The sequence below is a fragment of the Coregonus clupeaformis genome, unplaced genomic scaffold, assembly GCF_020615455.1.
Source record: "Coregonus clupeaformis isolate EN_2021a unplaced genomic scaffold, ASM2061545v1 scaf0584, whole genome shotgun sequence".
In the NCBI taxonomy this organism is placed as follows: domain Eukaryota; kingdom Metazoa; phylum Chordata; class Actinopteri; order Salmoniformes; family Salmonidae; genus Coregonus; species Coregonus clupeaformis.
In genome coordinates this window covers 83,249-102,449 of record NW_025534039.1, presented here as the reverse complement: position 1 = coordinate 102,449, position 19,201 = coordinate 83,249, and the positions used below count along the sequence as shown (strand labels likewise).

The window sequence follows — 19,201 nt, the reverse complement described above, 5'->3', positions numbered from 1 at the left end:
ACGTTTCCCTTTACTGTGGCAATTGTGATCGAATCAATGCAATATTAGCCACTTTCAATGCAACATACCGAAACAAAACAAACTATGGAAGAGATTTTGTTGTGGCAGAACACATCGGAGTAGGATTCCATTGCATTGACACGCACTACTCACCCGTACTCTACACAAACCGGTGTGGCATAAACAATCAGAGCTGCAGTAGGCCTATATGCAAATAAACCATTGCCATATATGGATCTGTGCCATTTACTTTGAACTGGACTACATACAGCATGAGCAGTCGTGAGTAGATGCGCTTGTTTTGAGATCAAAGCGAGAGCTGTATGTAGCCACGTGTGCACATTTTGTTCATATACTTTGCTAGTTAGTGAGTTATTAGTCCAGTTATAGATCATTTGTAGTCAGTAATAGGGGAGTGATTGTTTCCTACAAGAGCACAAAACGTGTACATTTCTAGACATCTTTGAAAAGCAAGTCAGGTAAAGAGCATTTTTTTGTCTTAAAGGGGCAGTGTTGTATTTTGAGACAGGTTTGAATAAGCTAAGTAGCCAATAGGCAGAGGGTAGCATAATTTGTCTGATTCTCTGTAATAATGGTATGGGAATAATAATGCATTTGATTTTGTAAAGTGGTTTCTTGCATCAAACAACACAACAACATTTTCAGTCACCGCCTTGTCTGAAGGACAAGTGGATAAACAGGTTAATTTCAAGCCCTGCATGTTTTCTTTCAAAAGTCTCATGGAATGTAGGCCTACATTGAACACCACACATTGGCTGCTACTGTAGGCTGAATGATAGAACAGCTATTTCCATGTTAAAATGTTATGGGATGCATTTTCTCCATTGTTTTTGATGGTAGGCCTCTCTGGTAGGTCTGTGGTCCTCTGTAGCTCAATTGGTAGAGCATGGAGCTTGTAACGCCAGGGTAGTGGGTTTGATCCCCGGGACCACCCATACAGTGGGGGAAAAAAGTATTTAGTCAGCCACCAATTGTGAAAGTTCTCCCACTTAAAAAGATGAGAGAGGCCTGTAATTTTCATCATAGGTACACGTCAACTATGACAGACAAATTGAGAAAAGAAAATCCAGAAAATCACATTGTAGGATTTTTAATGAATTTATTTGCAAATTATGGTGGAAAATAAGTATTTGGTCACCTACAAACAAGCAAGATTTCTGGCTCTCACAGACCTGTAACTTCTTCTTTAAGACGCTCATCTGTCCTCCACTCGTTACCTGTATTAATGGCACCTGTTTGAACTTGTTATCAGTATAAAAGACACCTGTCCACAACCTCAAACAGTCACACTTCAAACTCCACTATGGCCAAGGCCAAAGAGCTGTCAAAGGACACCAGAAACAAAATTGTAGACCTGCACCAGGCTGGGAAGACTGAATCTGCAATAGGTAAGCAGCTTGGTTTGAAGAAATCAACTGTGGGAGCAATTATTAGGAAATGGAAGACATACAAGACCACTGATAATCTCCCTCGATCTGGGGCTCCACGCAAGATCTCACCTCGTGGGGTCAAAATGATCACAAGAACGGTGAACAAAAATCCCAGAACCACACGTGCGGACCTAGTGAATGACCTGCAGAGAGCTGGGACCAAAGTAACAAAGCCTACCATCAGTAACACACTACGCCGCCAGGGACTCAAATCCTGCAGTGCCAGACGTGTCCCCCTGCTTAAGCCAGTACATGTCCAGGCCCGTCTGAACTTTGCTAGAGTGCATTTGGATGATCCAGAAGAGGATTGGGAGAATGTCATATGGTCAGATGAAACCAAAATAAAACGTTTTGGTAAAACCTCAACTCGTCGTGTTTGGAGGACAAAGAATGCTGAGTTGCATCCAAAGAACACCATACCTACTGTGAAGCATGGGTTGGAAACATCATGCTTTGGGGCTGTTTTTCTGCAAAGGGACCAGGACGACTGATCCGTGTAAAGGAAAGAATGAATGGGGCCATGTATCGTGAGATTTTGAGTGAAAACCTCCTTCCATCAGCAAGGGCATTGAAGATGAAACGTGGCTGGGTCTTTCAGCATGGCAATGATCCCAAACACACCTCCCGGGCAACGAAGGAGTGGCTTCCTAAGAAGCATTTCAAGTTCCTGGAGTGGCCTAGCCAGTCTCCAGATCTCAACCCCATAGAAAATCTTTGGAGGGAGTTGAAAGTCTATGTTGCCCAGCGACAGCCCCAAAACATCACTGCAACAGTGTGTGAAGACTTACAGAAAACGTTTGACCTGTGTCATTGCCAACAAAGGGTATATAACAAAGTATTGAGAAACTTTTGTTATTGACCAAATACTTATTTTCCACCATAATTTGCAAATAAATTCATTAAAAATCCTACAATGTGATTTTCTGGATTTTTTTTCCTCATTTTGTCTGTCATAGTTGACGTGTACCTATGATGAAAATTACAGGCCTCTCTCATCTTTTTAAGTGGGAGAACTTGCACAATTGGTGGCTGACTAAATACTTTTTCCCCCCACTGTACGTAAAAATGTATGCACACATGACTGTAAGTCGCTTTGGATAAAATTGTCTACTAAATGGCATATTATTATGATTAAATAGCCACAGTAGCCTACATGGCCACTGTTAAAACTGTAACTTAAAGCAGGTACAGCCTCAGTGTTCACAGTAAACGGGCGCTGGAAGTTGCACAGAATTTTCACAACGTTCAAGTTTGCGCTCAGCAGACCTGAAATTTGCTCAGTGCTGGAAAAAATGAGAGGGAACATTGTTTGTGCCTACTATGATTTCCCATTGAAGCCAATTCAATTGCAGTAATTCCGTTACTGATTTTTCAGTAATTCCGTTACAGAATTGGTAACAGAATTACGAGTTTTAATTGCTTAATAATTCATAAACAAACTTGATTTCAGTAAAAATACTACAACTAATTGGTAGGTATACTTATTACTTCTGTGAACTTCCATTATCCTCCCTCTTTGTGAGGGAGAGAAATTAGAAAATATCTTAAAGTAATGTGGGTTTTTGGTAACGGAATTACAAGGCGCAAGGCAAATAATTTCTTAAAATTTACACTGAGCAAAAATATAAAACGCAACATGTAAAGTATTGGTCCCATGCAACACACTATCACAGCTTATTGTGAGATGGACACAAATTACTTATTCAAAATTCGTGACAGGCACATGAAAAAATCCACTTTTTCGTGTGTATTACACAGTTTTCTTTATTCATAATGTATTTGTGTACATTACACAAATTTCAATTTGTTGTGGCTAACATTAGCTAGGCTGGGGGTTAGGGTTAGTTAACATGCTAGGTAAGTACAGCGCATTCGGAAGGTATTCAGACCCCTTCCCTTTTTCCACATTTTGTTACGTTACAGCCTTATTCTAAAATTGATTAAATAGTTTTTTTTCCCTCATCAATCTACACACAATACCCCATAATGACAAAGCGAAAACAGGTTTTTAGAAATGTTTGCAAATGTATTTAATATAAAAATCAGAAATACCTTATTTACATAAGTATTCAGACCCTTTGCTATGAGACTTGAAAATGAGCTCAGGTGCATCCTGTTTCCATTGATCTTTATTTTAATTTAATTTTTTACCTTTATTTAACTAGGCAAGTCAGTTAAGAACAAATTCTTATTTGCGGGGACGGGGGCTGGGATTAAAAATAAAATAATATAGGAAAAAACACACATCCCGACATGAGAGACAGGCACATGACAGTCCGCTTGGAGTTTGCCAAAAGGCACCTAAAGGACTCTCAGACCATGAGAAACAAGATTCTCTGGTCTGATGAAACCAAGATTGAACTCTTTGGCCTGAATGCCAAGCGTCACGTCTGGAGGAAACCTGGCACCATCCCTACGGTAAAGCATGGTTGTGGCAGCATCATACTGTGGGGTTGTTTTTCAGTGGCAGGGACTGGGAGACTAGTCAGGATCAAGGGAAAGATGAATTTAGCAAAGAACAGAGAGATCCTTGATGAAAACCTGCTCCAGAGCACTCAGGACCTCAGACTGGGGTGAAGGTTCACCTTCCAACAGGACAACGACCCTAAGCACACAGCTAAGACAATGCAGGAGTGGCTTCAGGATAAGTCTCTGAATGTCCTTGAGTGACCCAGCCAGAGCCCGGACTTGAACCCGATCTAACATCTCTGGAGAGACCTGAAAATAGCTTTGCAGCGATGCTCCCCATCCAACCTGACAGAGCTTGAGAGGATCTATAGAGAAGAATAGGAGAAACTCCCCAAATACAGGTGTGCCGAGCTTATAGCGTCATACACAAGAAGACTCGAGGCTGTAATCGCTGAAAGATGCTTCAACAAAGTACTGAGTAAAGGGTCTGAATACTTATGTAAATGTGATATTTCCGTTTTTTTTTTTTTATACATTTGCAAAAAAAATTAAAAACCTGTTTTTGCTTTTTCATTATTGGGCATTGTGTGTAGATTAATGAGGAAAAAAAGCAATTTAATCAATTTTAGAATAAGGCTGTAACATAACAAAATGTGGAAAAAGTCCAGGGGTCTGAGTACTTTCCGAATTCACTGTTGAAGTATGTCTGTGATAAATATACGTTGATATATATAAAATATATAATATAAATCTAAATTGGAGAAAAAATTGTACTTAAGTATATTCTTAGTATATTAGATAAATAGCTAAACAAATATATTTTGAATACACCTTACGTACATTGTATATTTCTCAAATTAGAAGTATACTCAAATTCAAATTCAGTGTAAATGTAAGTTTGATGTAGTTGACCAATCAGCGTCATTGTATTATTAGTATACTAGCATGATCAATGAGATGGAATTCCTGTATTTTCTTTACAAATGAAGTGTATTTATAATGTGTTTCAAGTATACTTTTACAAATAGACAACTACTCATTAACCACATTGGCTATTGTAATTAGCATGTAAAGGTTACCTTAATTGACCAAGGGTTCTTCTCAGCCAATGTTACAACAGGATATTTACAAAGAAGTTGTGGCTGGAGTGGCACTAAACAATACACAACACTAAACAATACATTAATTGCACTATAATGGTGACAAACGGTGTCCACAAACTGTTAGGGCCTACATAAAGCAGTCCCAACACCTTACCACTGCTACACCTGGCTATCAGCAGAGCCTTGTCTGGCAGCAAAACAGTTAAATCAGCCTCATGTACTAAAAATAGCTGATATGGCTGTCTTGCTTAAACAAATGTGGTTTCTACTGACAATTGAGATGTACAAACTATGGCATAAGGGGACGACGAGGGGATAAGAGGCAATTCGTAATTTCGATGAAGACATTAATGAGCGAGCTAGGACGGACATAGTCAATATAATTATTTGTTCAGCACTTTTGAAATGTACAGCGACAGAATTCAGAACATGGGCCGTTCTTACAGTATTCTCCCTGTACACCAAGTCATAACCGTAGGATAAATAAAGTCGACATATAATGAAAGCTCTTACAATATTCGATGATGACATTTCACTAGAACAGGCTATAGGCTACATGTGCACCACCAAGTCAGAACAGTAGGCTAAATTATGAGGGGAAAAGGGACCAAATTATTAGGGTGAGGCACATGGGCTACTAACAGCTTACTACACAACATACACTTAGTATTACTTTCTTAGGTACAGTATACATATATCCCTGGCATATTACATAATTTATGCAGCAGCATACAATACATTTTTGGACTCACCTTGTTGTGCTGTGCTCACTAGAACAGGAAGGTGGCGCGGCGGTCCATCGTGGGAAAACTTTGTCTTCAAAGTCTGGCATTCTCTGGATTTATGTTGCTTTCAAGACAACTGGGAACTCTGAAAGAAAACAAGCTCCGACTGGGAAAATTGGTTTTGAACAGTCATCCTACTCGGAATTCCAAGTCGGGAACTCTGGCCTCTTTCAAGAGCTCCAACCTGAAGATCACTGACGTCATGATTCGACCTTGTTTATTTCAGAGTTCTCAGTTGTCTTGAAAGCAACATAAATCCAGAGAATTCCAGACTTTGAAGACAAAGTTTTCCCACGATGGACCGCCGCGCCACCTTCCTGTTCTAGTGAGCACAGCACAACAAGGTGAGTCCAAAAATGTATTGTATGCTGCTGCATAAATTATGTAATATGCCAGGGATATATGTATACTGTACCTAAGAAAGTAATACTAAGTGTATGAGTGTCTGAGATTTCCCAGTTCCGAGTTTCCAGTTGTTTTGAACGCGGCAGAAGTCATGCTGGATTGACAGCATGGGCGATGTTGAATGTTTATCCTTTTAAGCTTGGAAAAGAGACCCTTAAACCCAGACTTGGACCACACACCCACTCCACTGAATAGCAGGCTAGTTGAATTTACGATTTACAACTTGTTGTGTAATGTTTATGTCCAATGGCCGATGAGCACTGATACGTTTTATCTATAATTTCTCTTCATAATTTCTCTTCATATGACAAGGATTTACCAGTAGATTGTCGACTTGATTCATGATGATGACTGTTAGCTTGCTAGCTAAGTTTTTGAAAGTATGATGTTGACATGATCAGTCCAATCAAAGCTACGGTAGATATAACGTGATTTTACGTAATTTTATCTACGGCCAATAACCTTGAGCCTACTTGAATGGGCACTTCTAATGTAACTCTATGCGGCTTTATTAACTCAATGAAATTGTTTGCAAACTGATATGTGGCACGTATTAATGCCAAAATAACATGCAAAACAGGCCAAAAAAACAAAACAAAACAGAAATATATACAGTACCAGTCAAAAGTTTGGACACACCTACTCATTCATGTAGTAACCAAAAAAGTGTTACACAAATCAAAATATATTTTATATTTGAGATTCTTCAAAGTAGCCACCCTTTGCCTTGATGACAGCTTTGCAAATCAATAATAGGAAGGTGTTCCTAATGTTTTGTACACTCAGTGTAGTATACTTAAAGACAGAAAAACAATGCATTTAAAATGCACTTTTAATATGTGTGTTAAGTGGAATGATAGTGAACATAGTATACTTAAGATATACTAGAAAAGTACATCTCGTATGTGTAGTATATTGTATGAATTTGTAGTATATTTAAGTATACTTCAGTATACTTGTAATATATTAAAATATAATTTTTCTCACTTGGATAGTCAGAGGGTGTGTAAAGTTGGGATAGAGAAAGCACTGTGTGTCAACTGTGGGGGCGCCCATGCAGCTGGGGATCCAGATACCCTGTGAGAGAGAGAGACTGGTTGAGATTGCCAGAGTTCAAGTGGGGCAGAAAGTGTCCTATGCTGAGGCAGTGAAGAGAGTAGCGGTTAGCCCAAGGGTGAGGGATTCAACTGGGAGCCCCTCAGTGAGTAGGCCTGAAGAGAGAGATCCAGAGAGGATGAGTTTTAGTAAGGTAGGGTTTCTTTCGTTTATTGCTATGGTTATTAATTGTACGGCATTGATGGAGCATAATCCCAGGAAATAGATGTGGTAGTGGCAGCAGCAGAGAAATGTTTGTTGTGTAATAGATTTTAGCACAGAAGATCTACAGGGGTTTTTAAGAGAAGGGGTTTCATCCTACCAGTTGGCCTGGAGTAAGATCTGGTAGGGCTAAAGTAGTGGGATAGGGTGGTGGGTTTTTGGTGTATAGTGGTGTAGGGTTAGATGGTGGTGCGATTTTATTCCCCCCCCCCCTTTTTTGTGACAAAATGTGCAATTCACACTCCGACCTGTGAAAGGCACCAATACGCAACATAGCGTCTAGTCTGCGATGGAGCTTGAATCGGTTAGCAGTGGAAATTAAGAATGGACATTTGTCCAAAGAAATTGAAAAATAAACAAAATTGATGTGGGAAAGGAAACAGCAAGGGTTGATAATTCCCCATTGTATCTTGGTAGGAATATGTTTTCTGGGACTATGTACGCCCGACTAGTTAAACCCATTGAAGATATCCAAAGTGATGGAGAAAGCTTTGGGTAAAGTTAAATCGGAGCAGGGCACCTATTAAAGGAATCATTTCTGGAGTCGAGATGTGGGACGTGTGGGGGAAACCACTTTGATGGAGACTGTATAGCAGAAGAGAATTGCAAAGGAAAAAGTATTGTAACTGTGGTGGAGAACATGAGGCAACATCCTTGGAATTCCCGAATACGGTGAAAGAGATGGAGGTGGCCAAAATCAGGGAATTCAGTCTGTCTCCTATGCGGAGGCGGTAAAAAGGATAGAAGCAGTAGAAGGTCCGATGTTGTCGGGTAGGCCACCTGCAGGATCCAGATATGCTGCATGTAAAGAAGGTGGACATTGTGGTTTTTATGGCAATGGTGATCAATGGCACAGCTAATGTAGAGGGAAAGTCCAGGAAGATGGGCATTATTGTGGATGCGGTAGAGTGATTTCTGGGACTAAAAGATTTCTCAGCAAAGGAGTTCCATGAGGTGCTGTTAAGAGCAGTGATACACTCTCAGGTGTGAGATAATTTTTGTAATTATCTCCCACCCACCTATGGAGTTTCCTTTTTTCACCCCCGTACAGTTGGTGGCGGTAATGCACAATTGGATGCCAACCGCCGTTAAACCCCACCTACGAAGAAGAAGTAAACCACAGTGACCATGAACAATTTCTACGTTAGCGTTTTTATTGTTGTTATTTAGACGTTTATTAACACCCTGGATTTCAAAATATGAGTAATCTAACTGCACAGCATCACATACGCACTCCATGTAGTGTATAATTCGTGTTGGAGACGACTTAGTTGATAAATGCTATCTAGGTAACGCTAGCTTCTAATATTCGCTAACAATGGCTAACTGCATGGTTTTTCACACTCAAATAGCCTCCATTATGGAGGTGCTAGCGAATGCAGCCGTGGCAGAAATCTGTAAACTCGTAGACGATGACTATGCAGTGTTTCGTTTGGAAATAACTCAAAGCCAGAAAGAAAACAGGGCATTGCGAAGGAAACTACTGGAACTGAAGGTGGCACGGGAGCGCGCTGAGAGGACAATCCCAGAGCGCGTCCTCGCCATTCGACCCAGTAGTGTCAAGATCCTCGACCGATACAGAGCAATGGCAAGAGGTACATTTTGCAGAAAGCCTAGGATACGCGGCCTGTCGCGGTTCATAAATAGCGCAGTGCCTGTCGCCCCGTTCCCCCATGTGTTCAGATGTGTTACACATAATTGGGTCTTGGTCAGTTTTTGGATAGTATACAATAATTTACCTGATTACTTAGCTATTTTGGCGCAAAGACACTATCCTATTCTAACCAGATTATTGATTTACTGCATTTCCTATTATTTACTCAATGAAAACAATGTGACACATGGAACATAATACATCGATCAATAAATAGTATTTCAAGAAGTTATGAGAAATGTTACCTTAGTGTACAATATACAGTTGAGCATTGACAGTACCTAACTGTTATGTATGGTACGACGTGCTGTACGTCGTACTGTACGTTGTTATGGTTTACGACAGTGTGCTGCGTTACGGATGAATGGGTTGTCAGAATGCGTGGCACATGTCATTAAACGACAGAGTGATGTTCAATGTGAAACTGTGCAGATGTCCGTTCTTTTACAACTAGGCTAGATATAACATTGGCGACGAAGATGGCTGAATTCAGTTTACCACCGCCAGCACCATTCCTCGCCGTGCCTGGCGAACCTCCAGTCCCGTGGAATAACTGGCTTGATAGTTTTAACACTTATTTAGAAGCTATGGACTTTTCTACAATCTCCGACAAGCGGAGGACAGCACTGCTCCGTCACTGCCTTGGTACAGAGGGACAGAGGATTTTCAGAGCGCTTGGATCGGCTCCTACATTCACTGCTGCAGTCAGCCTCTTACGGAACCACTTCGCCGGGAAAGAGCGAGTGCTCCTCCGACGCTACCGCTACGGAAGAGACACCAACGGCCCGGGTGAGTCCATTCAAAGCTACGTGGCTAATCTGAGGGATTTGGCTAGCTCTTGTAACTACGGGACACTTCAGGACGAGATCATCAGGGATCAGTTGATAGAGGGGCGTTATGTGAAAAAGACAAGGGAGAAACTGCTTTTGGAATCGGATAATTTACAACTAGATGGAGCTATTAAAATAGCACTCCAGGTTGAAGCGGCGTTGGAATGCTCTTCTATGCTAACAGACAGCTCTGCAGCATACACTCGGCCCCCAGCCATTCTCACACAGCAGCTTCAGCCCGAGCAGGCGCACTACAACGATCACGCGCTGCGCACGCCCTCCGCGGTCGATAGCTGCATGGACACAGACACCGACATGCCCGTGCAGCAGGCACACAGACAAACAAACAGAACTAGCTGTGGCAACTGTGGGGCTAGCTCTCACAATTCAAGGGCTTCAAACTGCCCAGCCCGTGGGAAAATATGCAAGAACTGTTCAAAATACAATCACTTTGCGAAAGTGTGTCGTTCTGCCCTGCTACTAGCTCCACCCAGAACAGGCCCTTCGTTTCATCTCACTCTCAACATGAACACACGGAAATCCGAACCGTCTCCACCAACCATGTGTCATTCAGGACATGCACTGTGCAGCTGGGTGAGGTGGGTTTGCCTTTGCTGCTGGATACTGGCGCTGCGGTGTCGTTTGCTCAACCTTGCCACTTACTACAAGTTTTTCAGTCACCTACCACTCCAACAGCCCTCCACTGCCCTGTGTGGGTACGGTAGATCTAAGATAGACATTGTAGGCACCCTCCAGGTCCCAGTACACTACGGCACCAAACATCTGCCATCATTCACATTTCATGTTGCAAAGCGGGGTGCCAACCTCCTGGGCCTCGACCTCTTCACAGGCTTGGGATTCACACTGAGAGATGACAGTGGGTCAGCTATCTACCAGGTTACCTGCACATGGCAACAGAACTGGCCGACTCTGTTTGATGGACTGGGCTGCCTCACAGCCTTTACTCACAGGCCCCTAGTGAATCCGGAAGTGACCCCAGTCATGCAGCCCCTGCGGCGCATTCCCTTTGCACTGCGTGATGATGTCACAAAAAGATCTCCAGTCACAGTTGGATGCAGGCATCATTGAGCCAGTCAACGCTGCCCCCTGGATTTCAAACTTGGTCATTGCAACCAAAAAGTCCGGTGGAATCCCGGACCTGTGTGGATCTCCGTGCTGTGAACAAGGCCGTTGTCCCCGGATAAGTACCCCTTGCCTACAGCTGAGGAGCTGACCGCACAATTCCATGGCTCCACGATCTTCACGAAGCTTGACCTTCGTCAGGGTTATCTTCAGGTACCCCTCCATGCAGCTAGCAGAGACCTCACGGCCTTTGTCACACACGCTGGCGTGTTCAGATATACACGCATGCCTTTTGGACTTAGCTCCGCCCCCAGCTGCTTCCAGAAGGTGATGAGCACCATCCTCGCTGGAATACCTGGGGTGGCGGTCTATCTGGATGACATCGTGGTCCACGGCCCTGACCTCCACATCCATGATTATCGACTCCACAGAGTATTCAGTGCTCTACTGCGGAACAACCTGACCCTGAACGGTGGAAAGTGCACCTTTGCAGCTCCAGCCGTCGAGTTTGTGGGCTTCCGCCTGTCGGCCAAAGGCATTGCCCCACTCATGTCGAACATTGAAGCCGTCCACCGGATCCCGGAACCGACCTCAGCCTCTCAGGTGGCCTCATTCTTGGGCATGACAGCTTACTACCTCCGGTTTCTGCCCCACTACTCTCAGACCACAGCGCCCCTTCGCCAGCTCCTCAAGAAGGATGAGCCATGGGCCTGGACGGCAGCCTGCTCAGACGCGGTCCGCTCACTGAAGAGCCAGCTCACCACAGCCCCAGTCTTGGCTCACTTTGACCCCGTCTGCCACACCATTGTCACATGTGACGCCTCAGCTGGAGCACTAGGAGCTGTCCTCTCTACAGCTGCAGAATGGCATTGAGAGGCCCGTCGCCTTCGCCTCAAGGGCCCTGAGCCCCACAGAACAACGGTACTCTGTGGGCGAACGAGAAGCACTGGCCTGTGTCTGGGCGTGCGAAAGGTGGCACCTCTACCTATATGGCCGTCTGTTCACACTCCGAACCGACCACCAGTCCCTCACAACGCTACTGTCAGCATCAGGAACTGGCCACAAGCCACTTCGGCTGCACAGATGGGCCGACCGCCTCAGACAGTATGACTATCAGCTGAAGTTCACTCCGGGGAGGGATAACGTGGTGGCAGACCTCCTCTCACGCTCCTTTGACGCTCCTACTCCAACCGTCTTGCCAGACGACAACGAAACAGAGCTTGTACAAATGCTCTACGCTCCTCTTCAGTCAGTCGTCTCACTGGAGGAGCTGAAGCAAGCATCGGAACAGGATCCCACACTGTCTACCCTGCGCACCTACATACGCACTGGATGGCCAGCACATGTGCCGGAAGAGCTGGCGACTTTCGCCAGAGTGAAGCACGAACTTTCTTGCTGGGAAGAAGTCTGTGTCTCTCGAGGGTTTTGCACTGTGGTCCCGAGTGGCCTGCGTGCGCGTGTTCTATCCATGGCGCACGAGGGTCACTTGGGCATAGTCAAGGTCAAACAGCGATGTCGAGACCTTGTGTGGTGGCCAGGCATCGACCACGACATTGAAGCCCTGGTCAGGGATTGTGCTGCATGCCTCCTCAGTGGGAAAACAGGACAGTCCGCCCCACCCCCCTGCAGCCTCTCGCATGGCGCCGTCCCACCCCTGGGAGCACATCCAACTGGACATCTGTGGCGAGATCCATGGACACGCAGTCCCTCACCATCAGCGCTTCCTGGTGGTGGTGTATGACCTCCACTCTAAGTGGCCAGAAGTGGTTCCTGTCGGAACTGTCACAGCACAGGCCATCGTGGACATCCTAGACAGCCTGTTCACAAGGTGGGGCCTACCCCCTCACCCTTACCACGGACAATGGGCCCCAGCTAACCTCTGCCGAGTTCTCCTCATATCTCAGCAACAAGGGAATCAAACACATCCGCACGGCCTACTACAACCCACAAGCTAACGGAGGGGTGGGAACGCTTCAACCAAACGCTGAAGAACGGCATCAGAGCGCACCTGGTCCAGGGGTGCACGTTCCAAACTGCTTTGAATCAAACGCTAATGCACTACAGAGCAAGCAAACACACAACAACACAGGTCTCCCCGGCATCCCTCATGCTAGGTCGTGAGATGGAACTGCCACTGGACAGACTCAGAACACAGAGAGTAGCAGAACCGGCGACTAAGGCGCACTCCAAGAACAGCAGGCAGTGACCAGGCACCAAAGAGCAATGAAACAGCGTTTTGACAAGGCACACAGGGTGAAGAAGTCGATCATTCAAGTGTCAGACTGGGTCCGAGCCCGACGGCCTCAGCGGTGCAACAAAATGGCCTCATTCTGGTCGGACCCCTTGCAGGTCAGTCGACAACTGGGGCCCGCCACATTCACTGATGAGCAATGGATCACGCTGGCACGCCAGCCGCCTCAGAAAAGTCCCTGCCCCTCAAGGAACACGAAGGCACACAAAACAGACATGCAGGCCAGAGACGCCACCCGGATGGACCTCCTCCACCACTACCACCTGAGCCCCAGCCTCTGTGGGTTCCCCAAGGGCCAGAGCCACAAGCGGTGACGGTGGAAGAAAGGCCTATGCGGGCACGAACTCGCCCCTGCTTATCTGGGGGACTACTTAACCTCTTTTCATTATTAGGCTCCGTTAGGTGTCTTAGTCAACCTCAGGTTAATGGACTGAACTGGCTAGTTTGGAGAGTCCATCCGTTTAAGGGTTAATGTTTATTTCTTACAGGTATCACTCTAGGTTCTTGCCCTATGGACATTTTATATATGGTACCAGTCCCTGGTTTTGGAAAGGGGGGAAATGTTATGTATGGTACGACGTGCTGTACGTCGTACTGTACGTTGTTATGGTTTACGACAGTGTGCTGCGTTACGGATGAATGGGTTGTCAGAATGCGTGGCACATGTCATTAAACGACAGAGTGATGTTCAATGTGAAACTGTGCAGATGTCCGTTCTTTTACAACTAGGCTAGATATAACATTGGCGGCGAAGATGGCTGAATTCAGTTTACCACCGCCAGCACCATTCCTCGCCGTGCCTGGCGAACCTCCGAGTCCCGTGGAATAACTGGCTTGATAGTTTTAACACTTATTTAGAAGCTATGGACTTTTCTACAATCTCCGACAAGCGGAGGACAGCACTTCTCCGTCACTGCCTTGGTACAGAGGGACAGAGGATTTTCAGAGCGCTTGGATCGGCTCCTACATTCACTGCTGCAGTCAGCCTCTTACGGAACCACTTCGCGGGAAAGAGCGAGTGCTCCTCCGACGCTACCGGCTACGGAAGAGACACCAACGGCCGGGTGAGTCCATTCAAAGCTACGTGGCTAATCTGAGGGATTTGGCTAGCTCTTGTAACTACGGGACACTTCAGGACGAGATCATCAGGGATCAGTTGATAGAGGACGTTATGTGAAAAGACAAGGGAGAAACTGCTTTTGGAATCGGATAATTTACAACTAGATGGAGCTATTAAAATAGCACTCCAGGTTGAAGCGGCGTTGGAATGCTCTTCTATGCTAACAGACAGCTCTGCAGCATACACTCGGCCCCCAGCCATTCTCACACAGCAGCTTCAGCCCGAGCAGGCGCACTACAACGATCACGCGCTGCGCACGCCCTCCCGCGTCGATAGCTGCATGGACACAGACACCGACATGCCCGTGCAGCAGGCACACAGACAAACAAACAGAACTAGCTGTGGCAACTGTGGGGCTAACCACCTCTTTTCGCCCAATCACTCTCTCAGGTGAAGGACATCGCACTGGAGGCCACAGGAGCTTTGTGAAGCCAGCGGGATACAATACATGGAGAGATGACCAACCAATCACTGTTGATGAGGGGAGTGGAACCTCAACCCAGCACCTTATCGTGATAGAGGTTAGTGTAATAGTATTACATCAAAATTACAGTACATAAAATGTTGCCAGTTTATTTCAGAAAGGCTCCCCTCAGCTATTCATTTGCTTACATGTACATCCTCATTTATCTGCCATAGGGGAGCTTGTGAGAATTCCCTATTACATTGTTATCCAATAACAACCTCTCTTCTTGTGTCAGTCTGCAGATGCAGATGCTGCAGGTCCTGGGGTCAAGCTGGACAGGTCTGAAGGAGAGGAGGACCCACAACACAGCACAGACATCCAGACTGGAGCGGCTGGAGCGCCCCCTGTAGCAACGGAGGATCCTACTGCCGCCCCAGTGCAGCCCAGGACCCGACGCAGCATCACGGAGGTCAGTGGAACGCAGAACGCCGTCCTCAAGTCAGAGACAGAGACTGAGACTTTAACGGGGCTGGGGCGACTGGGCTATCCACCTGCTCCCCGCTCAGAGTATTTACTTTACGGTAGCCCGAGGACGGTTCTGTCCCATCAGGACTCAGGTGACGCGTTACAGACTGGCAATGATCCGTCCTGTTCATACGCTACAGAGACAGAGATGATACCTGGTAACATGCCTGTGGGCTTAGATACACAGACTAATCCAATGAGAGGGGACTGGAACCAGTACAGTAGTAGTGTATACTCTGAAGGGTGCCTAGATAAGAAAGGGGAGGGTCTGGTCGTAGATGAGGTGACTGTGAAAGTTGAGCGCGACTCTCCGCAGACATGGAATGCAGACGAGACTCACTTAAGAGAAGGACACTCACAGGTCAACACCAGTGACTTCTTAGATTACAGGGAAAGCTTGGAGACAAATCTAAATGTTGCGACCCACTCCCCTTTACATGCATTCAGAGATCGCGACCCAGTGTCCACGTCGGTGGGGCCTTCTGATTCACACGGCCGCGTCCTTTTTGATCAGGTATTGAACTCAAATGACAGGGCTAGAGCCCAGGCTCAGGGAGGGGGAGCAACATCAGGCAATAGTAAAGAGAAACGGTTCCTCTGCATGTTCTGTAACAAAGGCTTCAGCTGCCCCCATAATTTGGAGATCCACCAGAGGGTCCACACAGGGGTGAAACCCTTCAGCTGTACACAGTGTCACATGCGCTTCGCTCAGGCTGGCAACCTGAAGAGGCACCAGAGGGTCCACACCGGGGTGAAACCCTTTAGCTGTACACAGTGTCACATGCGCTTCGCTGAGGCTGGTGACCTGAAGAGGCACCAGAGGGTCCACACAGGGGAGAAACCCTACAGCTGCCCCCAGTGTGAGAAGAGGTTCTCCCGCCAGCACCAGCTGAAGATACACCTGAAGGTCCACACGGGAGAAACGCTGTTTGCCTGTACGCACTGCGGAAAGAGGTTCTCAGAGAGGAGCTACCTCAGAATACACCAGCAGAAAAATCATTCCAGTCTATAACATCGAAAGTAAACATTTCACGCGATAGCTTCTGACGTTTAGATCAAACCCTGCATTAAAGACAAATCTATAAATTTTCATCAGCAAAAAATATCCACAGATTCATTTGGAATAACGATGGTAACAGATTTCAGTGTTGAATATTCCTGGGTAGAATATTGCATCCAGACATTGTGGGATATAAACCTAAAGTCTGTTACATATTGTGTTTGTACTGTGTAGGGTATATGTTTACAAATGCCTGGATTACTTCCATTCACCAACTGAATTTTTTTTCCCAAGACACTTTTAATTGGAAAATAAATGCAGTTCAACAAGTTCATGCAGATTTTTAGTTGAGACGTGTATGTGTGGTTTTCATATGGTGTATTTAAAACTTGTTTATGTTTAATAAACACAAAATGGGACTTTTCATTCTAAGACTTTAATTGAGATTCTCTTTAATATACATCACATCTGATCTCACCCCATTCTGCATACACACAACAGAGCTTTATCACCAATTTACACTTACTAAATATACCTACTAGGGCCATCAGTTAACGCGTGACATGTTTATCGCCATAAATTTTTTGGACGCCGTTAATTGCGTTTCCATGTCTTCACCGCATGGAACCTTTTATGTGCACGTGTTTCCGCACCGGCGCTTTTAAGTGCAGAACACAACACGGAACACAGCTACAGGCAATGTTTGCACCTTTACATACCTGGACTGTGTACTTCTAGCCAAATCATGCGAAAGTTATACCCAATATTACTGGAGCTATGTTTTTTCTTTCTGCCTCGGATAGGTGCGCATGTCGCGGGACGTTTTTAAACTACTTGCAAGCTACTGTTTTTTGGTTTGATAACAAACAACATTATTTCGCTAGCTACTCATGTTACCTAGCAACCTGATAACTTGACCACTGACTAGGCAATGCACACATTTGGATGGCACAGGAAGAACTGAAAAGGAATTCGCTCCTCAAAGAGATGCTTCAAAGGTAGGCTGCATATGCAAGAGTGGGGTGTGTATGATTGTGTGTGTGTGTGTGAGAGAGGATGTGTGTTTCAAGTTTTTATTGTCATGTTCACTAGTACAGTGAAATGCATTTCTTGGGAGAGTGTGTAGGCCTATGTGTGTAAAGTTATCTGAACAGTACAGATGGTTACAATGTTTTCATACATTTAAAAGCTCTTTGTTCTTTGTAACCATAGAGACAGTTCATTTTTTCCTGCCTGAAGCTTTAACAGTACTTAAAGCTGTGTGTGTGTGTAAGAGAAAGAGTGTCTGTACTGTGTGCAAGTGTTAAACTAAAAGAACATTGGCAATAGGAGTAGGCCTACTTAAACATTGGGAGCATTAATAGCTGTAGCTATGTTAGTGACTTTAGTGTTGTTTATGGTGAGAATGCTATTAAAAGATTCTGATGTAGATAATTTTGTTTCCGTCACAATCAAAGTATGCCTGTACCTCAATGCACTGCTTTTTAAATGGAAAAATCTATATTTGGGGCCAAATTTGAGCAAATACTAAAATGTTGATTAATCGCAATTAACTAATGCCATTAACTTGATTCATTTCATTGTTTGACAGCCCTAATACCTACACATACCCACACACTAACAAACACCTACTGTACAAGTCATATAGTCAATCGTTTAGTCAGGTTTGTCTGATGATGATTTATCATAGCTGACTTACATTTGAAGTCGGAAGTTTACATACACCTTAGCCAAATACATTTAAACTCTGTATTTCACAATTCCTGACATTTAATCCTAGTAAAAATTCCCTGTCTTAGGTCAGTTAGGATCACTACTTTATTTTAAGAATGTGAAATGTCAGAATAATAGTAGAGAGAATGATTTATTTCAGCTTTTATTTTTTTCATCACATTCCCAGTAGGTCAGAAGTTTACATGCACTCAATTAGTATTTGGTAGCATTGCCTTTAAATTGTTTAACTTGGTTCAAACGTTTGGGATGCCTTCCACAAGCTTCCCACAATACGTTGGGTGAATTTTGGCCCATTCCTCCTGACAGCGTGGTGTAACTGGAGTCAGGTTTGTAGGCCTCCTTGCTCGCACACGCTTTTTCAGTTCTGCCCACACATTTTCAATAGGATTGATGTCAGGGCTTTGTGATGGCCACTCCAATACCTTGACTTTGTTGTCCTTAAGCCATTTTGCCACAACTTTGGAAGCATGCTTGGGGCCATCTAGCTTTAACTTCCTGACTGATGTCTTGAGATGTTGCTTCAATATATCCACATACATTTCCTTCCTCATGATGCCATCTATTTTGTGAAGTGCACCAGTCCCTCCTGCAGCAAAGCACCCCCACAGCATGATGCTGCCACCCCCGTGCTTCACGGTTGGGATGGTGTTCTTCGGCTTGCAAGGAACCCCCCTTTTTTCCTCCAAACATGATGATGGTCATTATGGCCAAACAGTTCAATTTTTGTTTCATCAGACCAGAGGACATTTCTCCAAAAAAGTACAATCTTTGTCCCCATGTGCAGTTGCAAACCGTAGTCTGGCTTTTTTTATGGCGGTTTTGGAGCAGTGGCTTCTTCCTTGCTGAGCGGCCTTTCAGGTTATGTCGATATAGGACTCGTTTTACTGTGGATATAGATACTTTTGTACCCGTTTCCTCCAGCATCTTCACAAGGTCCTTTGCTGTTGTTCTCTGATTAATTTGCACTTTTCGCACCAAAGTACGTTCATCTCTAGGAGACAGAACGCGTCTCCTTCCTGAGCTGTATGACCGCTGCGTGGTCCCATGGTGTTTATACTTGCGTACTATTGTTTGTACAGATGAACGTGGTCCCTTCAGGTGTTTGGAAATTGCTCCCCAAGGATGAAC

General features: G+C 44.9%; 1 protein-coding gene across 1 annotated transcript; it reads left to right on the top strand.

Moving 5' to 3' along the window:
- Nucleotides 1-15,123: 15,123 nt before the first annotated feature.
- LOC123485148 (oocyte zinc finger protein XlCOF6-like) lies at nucleotides 15,124-16,757 on the top strand. The gene has a single exon (XM_045216039.1). The coding sequence runs from the start codon at nucleotides 15,488-15,490 to the stop codon at nucleotides 16,349-16,351; it is 864 nt and encodes a 287-aa protein (XP_045071974.1). The 5' UTR covers nucleotides 15,124-15,487; the 3' UTR covers nucleotides 16,352-16,757.
- Nucleotides 16,758-19,201: the final 2,444 nt, after the last annotated feature.